The 11,581-nt window shown below is 36.0% G+C and overlaps 1 protein-coding gene across 1 annotated transcript; it reads right to left on the bottom strand.

Annotated features, from left to right (window-relative positions):
• Positions 1–1,148: 1,148 nt before the first annotated feature.
• Positions 1,149–4,520, bottom strand: LOC131621465 (probable L-type lectin-domain containing receptor kinase S.5). The gene has a single exon (XM_058892524.1). The coding sequence runs from the start codon at positions 4,473–4,475 to the stop codon at positions 2,466–2,468; it is 2,010 nt and encodes a 669-aa protein (XP_058748507.1). The 5' UTR covers positions 4,476–4,520; the 3' UTR covers positions 1,149–2,465.
• Positions 4,521–11,581: the final 7,061 nt, after the last annotated feature.

Genomic DNA, 11,581 nt, shown 5'->3' with positions numbered 1-11,581 from the left:
TTGTTCGCCTTTGATATCTTCAATCTTCCACTCTGTGGAGTTAGCTCGCATACAAACTCACGTCTCCAAATTGTTTAATATGTCTCAAGTCTTTCCTAGCCACTTTTCCATTAGGTTCGCACGGAATGGTGAACGACTAACCTCTCGATAGAACGTTAAACAATTTACACACCATCCAGCAAGATAAATAAGTTTATCCCATCCAATACGATCCCGTCTACTATTAACAAGAGATTAAGGGTGATCAGTTCCTTAATATGTCAATAGGTAGCTGACCATTACGATGGAGGCATAAATCATCGTTATCAAACTATAATATTGTTCCTTTAAAAATTATAATCAAAGTCACCTAATCACCATAGAATAATAATTTCCATTGAGGTGTACAAATGTTTCCACAATTTCCTTCTCATTCGATCTTGTCGACGAGACACTATCACCCAAGCACATTATATAGTCTACTTCACACTCACTTTGTATCACGCAAAGGCTAATTATCCTCTACCTCAAGAAATGATAGTATATCAAATACATAACAATTCAATCCATTCCATTCCAATTGAAATTTTATTCATGTAGATGACTTTAGCAACATTCTGAAATCCTTGGTTTTCTTATAAGTCCCACAACATCGAGGATCCATGTATTTTCACATTTGTACCTCATTCCAATCGCAATCTCAATAATACCATTACCTCTATTTTCCTCAAAAGCTATCATCACTCTAATCATTATTAAACGACATAAGATGCATCTCCATACACTTCCTTCAATACCTTCACAACCTTCCTAATACCAACCATCTCATCTCATTAACTCATTCATTAACAACATATCGCACTTCACCTCGTCTCAAATAAACGGAAATAATAACTAGTTAAGTCAAAAAGCTTTTAGTCTTCGTAACCAACTTCGGAGCCTTCCAATGTAGAATTGCATCTAGTTGGATGGATTCACATATACTATAACCTAAACTAGTATGCTCGGGATCACTCGCCTCCATAATCTACATCTTAACAACTTAGCCTAAAGTCTTCTCTCTTTGGACGCTGAATTTCAAATCACAATGTTCAACACGTGTATACTCTGACTTAGGTCAAATCATAATATTCTCAAGAAACACCACAACGAACTAACCCAAGTATTTGTAATTCCTACATCGAGTTTTTAATAGCTGTCTCTAACCATCCTCAGCCTTCACATAAATCGGAAGGTATTCCAACCTCAATTCGATTATAGTGAAGACATACTCTCCTACCAGTTGGTCCATCAAATCGTCAATCATTTGAAGCGGATACTAAATCTCAATCATTACATTAAACAAGTGTCATTAACCCACACAAAACCCCATATAACCGTTATCACCGACCTGCACACATAAGAGCTTCATCTCCTAAGAGTTATGCTACTTGCTTAGTAGATATCGTTAGTAAAACATCAAGAATTTCACACCACTTGTATATCACTAGTTGCCACATTGCTCTCTACCCTATAGAAAGCATCCATCAATAATAATTGACCGTTCTCCTTCAGAGACGTCCTAACTCATCCAACAGACCGAGACCTTGTATTCGCAACATCTTTAGACAGAAAAATCTGCAGCGACTTAACAACATAATTCAAAAGCACTTGGTTTACTCTAAACCGTCCATCCTCAAGGATATCATCCAGTTAGTCCAACATATTACTCTAACGATGAGTCACAAATATCCCAGGAAAAACATCAGGACTCACTCGTAACAGGTGCATCATTAGACCAGAACCTTGTCTAGTTGTCAAGCTAACGACATTAAACAAGCGCTGCATGGGAGGCAACCCATGGTTTCTTCTTTAATTTAGTTTTGGTTTTATTTTTTATCATAATTTAATTATTATCTGGACTGACCTATTTGTTTGTGTTTTTCAGGACCAGATATTCTTGTGTTACTTTTTCAGGATGGCTCACTTTGATGACATGGAAGTGATTTTTCAGAGATGATGCACAGAGATCGCGTTTCGCTGCTTTGTTTGCTCGCCCTATGTTACCCACTAGGTACCCCGACCAGAGATGTATGGAGGCACTCGGGATCGAGGCGAGTGTGAGGTATCTGTGCCACCAGCTCAGCTGTGATGAGTATGTTGATGACATTCACGTGACTTATAGGAACCTCACTCTAGAGTTCCTCAGTTCACTGGATCAAGACTTCTGCATACAAATTAGATGATTTAGCAAAGAATAATCAGAGAACAACTCGTCCTACTCCTAAATGACAGAGGACAAAAGCAGACTCTCGCCCAAATAAGAAGAGTAATATTAGACACACCAAAGGATAAAACTAAGAAATATTATATTACTGGCTTAAGCTTAGAGTTGCCAAATAAACTGTAACATCAATACTTATTCAATCTACATGGTACTGATATATAAAAAAAAAGAAGGTGTTTATGTGTCTGTGTCGTGTTCGGTCTCCATGTCTGTGTTAGTATTATCTACCACTTAGTTGAGTGAATGGAGAGACTGTTCCATTGATAAGAGAACTATCTTCCCCTTCTTTGAAAATTGAAGGCATAGCAGGCCAAACAAAAGAAGGTCTTTCCACTGGAACAATTGGAGGAGAAGCTTCTCCAGTTAGAACCATCAGAACTGTTTGTATTGATGGCCTTTCATTAGGGTTTGGATGACAACAAGCTAACCCAAGAATAAGCACAATTTCAACTTCTTCCTTAAATTTCACCATCTCTATCTCATCCTCTTCACAATCACTTATCCTTTTATCAACAACACTAACAATTCTCCCCCTTCCATAATGCTCCCAAACCCAATACACAATACTATTTTTATAATCATCTTGTTCATACATATTTCCTGGACTTTTTCCACACACAACCTCCAAAACAAGAACACCAAATGCGTATACATCCGTTTCCACCGTTGCTCTTCCCGTTAGAAAAGATTCCGGTGCCATATAACCAGGGGTTCCCGCAATTTCCTTTGTTGAATGATGAGTCTCATTTCTCTTTTGAATTGTTCGCGCCAATCCAAAATCACCCAATTTCGCATCGTAATCTAAGTCCAGCATTATGTTGCTTGCTTTAATGTCTCTATGAAGTACTCTTCTTTCGCAACCATTGTGAAGATAATCCAGTGCCTGCGCCACGCCACGGATCACACTATTTCTAGTATTCCAATCAAGTACTTTTGAATAATGTAATTCAAATTCGTCACCCGATTGGTTGAATAGGTATTTGTCTAAGCTTCCATTCGGCATGAACTCGTAAACAAGGAGAAGCTCTTTTTTCTCATAGCACCAACCAATAAGTTTCACCAAGTTCTTATGGTGAAGGCTTCCAATTGTTGTTACTTCTGCTATAAATTCTTGCTTTCCTTGACGCGAGTTCTTCGAGACTCTCTTCACAGCTATCTCTTTGTTGTTTCCAAGGACACCCTTATAAACAGTTCCAAATCCACCTTGGCCAAGCTTGTTCGATTGGCTGAATGCACCTGTTGCTTTTATCAATTCCTGTAATTCAAATTTCTTCGGACCCATAGATGAGTGTTGAATTTGATTCTCTATCTCTGGATAAGCATCTTCCGAAATCTCAATGTTTCTTTTCTTTTGAAAATAAACCAAGAAAAAGACTAATCCAACTACGATTATCACCAATGGAACTATAATCCAAACCCACAAGAGATTTATTTTACCATCTGAAATATCAAGACCATTGAATTCCCATGCTTTTACCGTGTTTAACTCTGTGTAATTGCTCGTTGAAGCGGAGAAACCCACATGGTAAACCTCTTGTTTAAGATAGGAAGATAGATTAAGAGGTGGAGAAACCAAAAGGGTCTCCATAGAATCTTGTGAATTTTCAGCCATTGAACCAAAAACAGATATTATATCATTGGAATATTGAATTCTCACAGTTACATCTTCTCCAGATGAAAGATTGACCTTAGTGTTCGACAATGATGTTAGTTTCAACGAAGAGATGCTATTTATATTGATACCAACATGGTTGGGAGGACCGTCTTGCGTTGAACTTTGTCGTGTATCGAACTCTACTGCAAGAATTTCAGCTCGAGAAGTTCCATTTGTAGAAGCATTTACAATACCAAGCCATTCTCCATGACTGTTTTCGGGGAGATTTTGATCTGAAGCTATGATGAAGGCCATGCCTTCTCCACCAGGGGAAGTTTGAGGAGTTATGTTAAGAACAAAAGTGGTGTTGAAAGAAGCTATTTTGTTGTTTTTCTTGTTAAAAAGTGTGTATGGCTCTTTGTAAAAAACACGTCCTGAATAATTCTCTATTTCACCATGATTATTTGGGGTTATTTGGATGACATCTGTGGTTACTTTTGAATTTTCGGTAGGTGAGAAATTATTTGGATCAAAGGTTGAGAAATTGAACGAAAAACAACTAACTTTGGTTAAGGCTATGATAGTGAAAATGAATGTTAATAATTGATATTTGAGTAGCAAGGAAATGAAGTTCATGATGTTTTATTCGCTGGTGAAGTAAATAAACAAAGAATGGTGTTGTAATTTAATTTTTATAAGATATAGCATTGTACAGAGGCATGGAATGACTTATATACTTGTATAAATGTTTTGATTTCTTGTATTTTCATCATCCTCTATTACTTGGAAATTTCTTAGGCGCTTTCGGAGTAAAGAATTTTTCTCTCTATGTGAATGTAAAATGATTAAAATTAAAATAATGTTAATTAAGTTGTTGAATTCAAATTGTTAATAAAATTCAAAGGGATTGAAAAAACCGAATTCTAGAACAATTCTTGATCAGAACCTATTTTTATCTCTTAGTCAAAATCAATGATATAGCTGTTAGAATATTTTATTAAATAAAATATTTCAATAATATTATGTGGGCATATATATTTAAATTGATTATATTAACTATTTATCAATATAAAGCCTTAATTGATTTAGTGGTTAAAATTATGTAATAAGGCTAATTAGTTTTCTATTTATATAATTAATTATTTATTAATTAATTGATATGGGCCAAATTGGGTGGATGTCTGATGGCCCATTTTGGGATAATGGGAACCCTAATGGGCCATCACCTATATAATGGGCTATGGTCCCCAATATATCAGTACGAAAAACATTTTCACTCTTCTCCCCATCTGAAGAGTGCTGAGGCGTGTGGAGTACTGGTTGAGGAAGAACTATAGCCAACGAGTAATTCTACAACGGATCCAGGTATTCCATGATTCCTTACTCTTCATTAATCTTTAATAGATCAACATGATAAATGATCCTATATTCATATTCATATATGTATTCGATAACTTCCGCACTAAAGTGATTATATGTTATAACCTTTTGTATAGAACATACTTAGGTGATTTTTATATTTAACAATAGCTTCTCATAATTTAGTGAGAGGGTCCAAACAAGTTAAAAAATATATAAAAACTTATTTATGTATAATAGTTAATGGAATTGAAATTTGTCAAGTAGTTAACATTTTGAAGTTTTGATTTATATTATGCACAAGAAAAATTATGAATTACAAAAATATCATAAAGCTCTTTATAATAAACGAATTAGATGAAGAAAAGAAAGAAATATGAGTGTGAGTTGCTTATAGTCCAAGCAATGGGAATGCATGACATACATCTCATTCAATGTATTTTTTTTTATTTTTGAGTTAATTAGAGAGTTTGTTATTGTTATTATTAATGCTGATGTGTCATAACTAATTTAACTGTTGAGTTGTGATACATATAAATAGGCATGTGTAACTGTTTTCATTATTTTTTTCATTCAATACATGAGAAAAGTTTCATCTTCTTTGTTCTCTCAATGTACATATAAGATTGTTTTTAATGGTAATAGAGCAGGTTCGTCCAGCTCTGCTTTCGTTGCATTGCTAGAATTCTTGAGATCGTTTGTTCATGGTGATTGAGTCGATTTGAAGTATATTGCAAAATATTTGTTAGTTGTGAAAATATCAAGATTGTAGTTATGGCGAGAAACAACGACATTACAATCCTGAGAATCAGATACGAAATCAAGTTCAAGATCAACTAGATCATTACTATGTAAATCCTTCAAAAAACTCTTCAACAATTTGTGTCACACTAGCTATATCGGGTGGCAATTAAAGTGTGTGGCAAAGATGTAACAATCTAGTGCAGACATGGATTATCAATTCAATCACACCTTCGATTGCACAAAGTGTGGTATTCCATTATAATTGTCGCGGCAGAAAAATTGTGATAAAGCTATTGATTAACTTAACTCACAAATAAAGCAAGAGTCGCCATAGATCTTTATTGTTTCCAAAGGAACAGGAAAAGAGCGAATAAAATCCAAAGAAATTATTGAAAAGATGTCACAAAACCTTGTGAACGAATCACTGGTTAAGGAATGACATTGATTTTTGTATGCATATGATACCAACACAAGTTTTCAGCATAACCGATAGGAGTCAGGAACGCTTTCTTGTTTTAAGTATGCTTTCAAAATAAACCCTGCTTCAATTAGGACTTTTAAGGGTTGTAACGTGGCCTGGTTCACGGTTTTCAGAAAAAAAGATTTTTAGGCTCAAAATTTATTTAGCCCACCCCATCTTCATGATGTTCTCCAGTCCTATGTTCAGTCAACTCAACATGAGTATTCATCTCTCGAAAGGATTTTGTGCCATTAATGATCCAATGAAGCTTTCTTGGAGATAGCAGTCACCCTTTTTGTCTTCGTTTTTTATTCATACAGATTTGTTCATTGTTGAGGACTTTTGCTCTGTAGTCCTTTCTTTTCACTTTTCACTTTTTCCTTTTTTACTTTATTTTCCCTAACTTTTGCCTGGACTGATTCTTTTGAGTTAGTCGTCCAGCGGGATGCTCTAACTTTTGCCTAAGTCATTTATTTTCAAGTTTTTGACTTAGCGAGCTTTTTCTTCTTCTTTCTTTTCTTTTTCATTCTTTTGATTTGAACAAATCGTGTGATATTGACTTTGTCTTGACTTGTTGAGAGGGTTGTGACTGCCTCATTCCATGGCGTATGGAGGATAACCATTGTGGTTTCATACTTTCCAGCCTTTTGATGCGCAATGGATAACCATTGTGGTTTCACATAATCCAACCTTTGATGTGGATATGACGTCTTAGACCCTTGGATGCACAATCCTTTTTAAAATATGAACCCTCGGTCAAATTAACTGAAGACTACCCTGCCCCAGCTTAAAAATTAGGGTTTTTTGTTTAGAAAAGAAACTCCTACTTCAAGGCTCAAAGGGGTTAACAAGGGATTATCTTCCTTATATCTCCGGTGTTTGGGAATTTGAAACAATGCGTGTACATCATCAGCAGGATTTTATTCAAAAGCATACAACCAGAAATTTTGCGTTTTCAGATCATCATCCTCCCTCCAATCTTTGCATAAGCAAGAGTTTGGCAAAAGCAATTGGTATCATAATGCATTGAAAACGAATATGAGTGAAACGAATGGATTACTTCAAGACAAACATTATCATTGCATTAGTATTAACATTAAAAAACAAACAAGTTTCTACATGCAAACAATGTATTTGAAAAACAAGTAATATTATAAATGAAAATCAGTAAGAATACTAAAAAACTGAGGAGACTCTCTCCATCTGGAAATATGCTGAACGAAACATCTTTCGAACTTCAAGCTACCATCAATAGTGATTCATTCATGCTTTGGCAAAAAATTGAATTAAACAGCAGGAACAACATCTCGGAAAGTCAAAATACCAGCATGGATTAATCTTTGAACTTCAATCTTGAGAGGCCAGCAATCCTCTAAGCCATGTCCAGGAGCATTCTGATGAAAAGCACAAGTGGCGTCAGCTTTGTACCACCAAGGGAGTTTCTCAGGAACAGGAGGCGGTGACCTTATCTGAACCAAATTCTTACGAATCAAAGCAGGGTACAATTCTGTGTAAGTCATGGGGATGGGATTAAAATTCCCCTTTTGAGATTGATTTTGCTCGTTCAGTGGAGGAGCTCGTTGACGAGTATTCTGCTGATAATTTGGAATTGAATGAACTGAATTAGATACAGCAATGACATAGGAAACATGGTGATGTTGATGATGATTGTTTCCTCCCCTGATTCTCTTCTTTGAAAAGTCATTACCAAACTTCTTCACACTACCAGCTGAGTTACCTTCTTCAAGCAAACATTCCTTTTGGACATCTTTTTCTAGAAGCGCTTTCATATCCACCTCTCCGTGGGAGTCAGTAGGTGTACAGACTACTATCCCCTCAGGAAAGGATGAGTTCAGAGTTTCAAGAAAGACCTTTGCCATCCTTTCTTCCATCATAGGAGGATTGACTTGGGCAGCAACTAGAGCCTCAACCAGAATAGTCAGATGCTCCATACCAGCCTTCAAAGTAACCACCTCTTTGCGGAGTTCAAGAATCTCTTGTTTGATACTTTCCATTTCTTCTTAGCACGAGCGTTGTACTGATGATACCAGGAGAAAGGAAATAAGGCTCTGGAAAACTTCTTTAGAAAGCAGGACCAAATGTAGAATTATGCATGCAATGCAGATGATTTTTTTTTTATTTTAATTTTTGAGTTTCAAGGAATTTAAGATATTAACTTGTAAACACTCAAACATTGGATCAAAGCATTAATCAAGTTATCATCAAAATCAATCATCCATTTTGGTGGATTAGAGTTTTCACCCTATCAACACCCAAGATCCATTGAGTTTGATGAAACTTATGATGTTCACAAGGAAAGACCTCTAAGTTCCTTGAAAACCAAAAGAAAAAGAGTTTTCATGGATGCATGAATGCATGGTTTATGCATCAACCACAACCAAGAGCATGCAAGGTCATATAAGATCATAGTTCACAAGTTCAAGGGTTCGACATCACGAGCATGGAGCCATGGGTCTAACCATCCCACAAGGTATGATCTAGGGAATTTTGTACCTACCGAACGGGTTCTACAAAGGTTCCCAGAGTTTTCAATCTTCTATCGGATATTACCGGCACACATAATTGCTCATGGGCGCCAATAATATGCCTAAAAAGACCTCGTCTGAGCGTAGTATCGCATGACAACAAGCTCAAATTGGTACTTGATCTTGTTTCTGCACTACATCCTAAAAAGGCTTAGATGGGTTAAAAGGTTCTAGGCCATTCAGCTTCTACGGACACTCACTATTGAAAGTAATAGCGTGATCACGATGGTTCGTAACAACCTCTACTACCTTCCATGAGGCCTCCACTGATTAGGGTTCCACCATATGACGCTCATGGTAAGGATTGCTCCAGACATGTGACTATTGGTCTTACCACCTCCTATCTCAAGTTACTCACCAAAGTTCGGGTTAGAACTTTATCTCATGACAGAGGAACCATCAAGCACCAAAAAGAAAAAAAGAAAATAAACAAACAAAGCACACAACAATATATACAGATAAAACACACAGCTAAACAAAAATAGGCTTAACACACTTAAAACTGGGTCCCCAGTGAAGTCGCCATTTTTCTGTAGCGGGGAAAATCTGATATCGAAGCCATAGGATTGACTCGACTCAATATTTCGTTTGAAATCACCACCGCGCTTTATTGTTTCCAAAGGAAAAGGGAAAAGAACGAAAAACCCAATGTTTTGTTTTTAAAACAAGAAAGAGATCTCAGGTACCGGTGTTGATTATATGAGGGGAAAGTTTAAAGCACCCCTCATATCTGTGGTACTCCACAGGAACCTTTTTGAAAATCTGTGTCGTGTGTGCTAAAAAGGGTTTGTTTTATTTTTAAAATAAGCTCGGCAAGACGTTAAGCCTTGTGCCTACATACCTCCTCGGTGCAGTGGAGAAGTCAGAGCTAATGTAGTTCCGCTTAAAGGGAAAACATTTTTAAAACGAATAAACACTTTGTCGTCGTCGGAGAGAAATACTCAGCCATTGATCTTGAGCATGAGAACAAACGAGTTCTTTGCATCACAAATGAAAGAAGGGCTCCAACTCGGATAAAATCGACGAGTATGCCACTAGCTCTCTCACGCGGAAAAGATCTCATTATATCAATCAATTTCAAAATTGTGGGGTATCTCCACTCGTTTCGACAATTAGTCGTGTCTAAACCTTTTGAAGAAAAGGCCACTAAGGGCAAAAGATATTTTAAGAAAAAAGGTTTTAAAAGGGTTGCAAACATAAGAAGGTTTTGTATATAGAGAGAAGATTTTGAAAATTAAAGAAGGGGAGGAGATGAAGAGGCTATCCTATTGCGTAAAATAAAAGCTAAGGAAAAGAACGGTCTAACCGAAGAAGAAGCCAACACTTGACATTATGAGTCAAGGTAGATTTCCCATCCTTTGGAATATCGACACTAAACCAACACATTATCACTTGGGGATCCAGATGAACTTATTATCTTCAGCACCACTTTGCATTAAGCACATTAAAATTCTGACGGAAATTGGGCAGAGTAACGGCTGTTTTCGGGTAAAATCCTTATATCAATGCCTTGGAATTAACCATCAAGGGCTTTCAAGGAAATACCTGCATGCACAAACAGACAACAATCCAATGTCAGACAGACAGAATAACGACAGAGTAACAATAGAATAAGGGTCCAGAGGTACTAAGTTCATAAGTCCGAATCTCCAAAATGCTCAGGATAGTAACCAATAGTCCAAAAGAGAACCTTATGTGTTTTTTAGATTTTGGTTGATTATTAGTGTTTTAACATAAAAGTAAAGTATGGTCCAAGTGGACAAAAGAAAAATAGCGGAAACATAAACATAGTGTCCAAATGGACAAAGAGAAAATAGCGGAATATAAACGTCCAAATGGACAAAGAGAAAATAGCGGAATGTAAATATGATGAAATGATAAAATAAAGCGATAAAGCGAGAAATATAAAGAGGGGTATAATAAATTGCGGAAATTAAAGTCAATTGTTAGATGTTAAAGATAACCATCTTGAAACTTGTCAAGTATGTTATCAAAGTTAGTAATTAAGATTGATGGTGAGTGAAAGATGTTCTCGGATTTAAATTCAATGGACATTTATCAGAAGCTTGATAAAATCATAGCGACTACACGATAAATTTCCATAAGTCTTAAATCAACCGCATACAATTCTCTTCCATATTTGATCTTTTTTATTCGGGACACGAAATATTGCGCTATGTTAAGCAGATCGCCAAGTGATTTATGTAGAAATCACCCTACAACGAGGCCGGTCAAAACTTTATGTGCTAATGCATGCGAGAGAAATGATATGTAGATCATTCTCCGAAAGCAATACCGCACGAAAAGAAAATAGGTAACGATCTAGTCTTTACCAAGAATCCATAAGAATTCTCAAGGTATTAAGACTTTCATCGATCAAAATAAAAATGAGAAGAAGAAGATAAAATGTATAAAGTAAAATCAACTCACACTATCATTAATATCATTCATCTAATATTATGGATTTGGTCCTTTCAAACCTATCAACATCCTAGATCCAATGATATTAATGAATTAGAGGAAGAAAAATAAAATGCATAAAAAGATAATCAACTCACACAATCATTAATATCATTCATCTAATATTATGGATTAGGTCATTTCAAACCTATCAACATCCTAGATCCAATGAT

Source organism: Vicia villosa, linkage group LG1, assembly GCF_029867415.1.
Source record: "Vicia villosa cultivar HV-30 ecotype Madison, WI linkage group LG1, Vvil1.0, whole genome shotgun sequence".
NCBI lineage: Eukaryota > Viridiplantae > Streptophyta > Magnoliopsida > Fabales > Fabaceae > Vicia > Vicia villosa.
Note: the sequence above shows the minus strand (reverse complement) of the source record. Positions and strands in the feature narration are given on the sequence as shown.

What these genes read in the sequence shown, in the direction of transcription:
- LOC131621465 (XM_058892524.1), bottom strand. Translation starts at nt 4,475, where the DNA reads ATGAACTTCATTTCCTTGCTACTCAAATATCAATTATTAACATTCATT.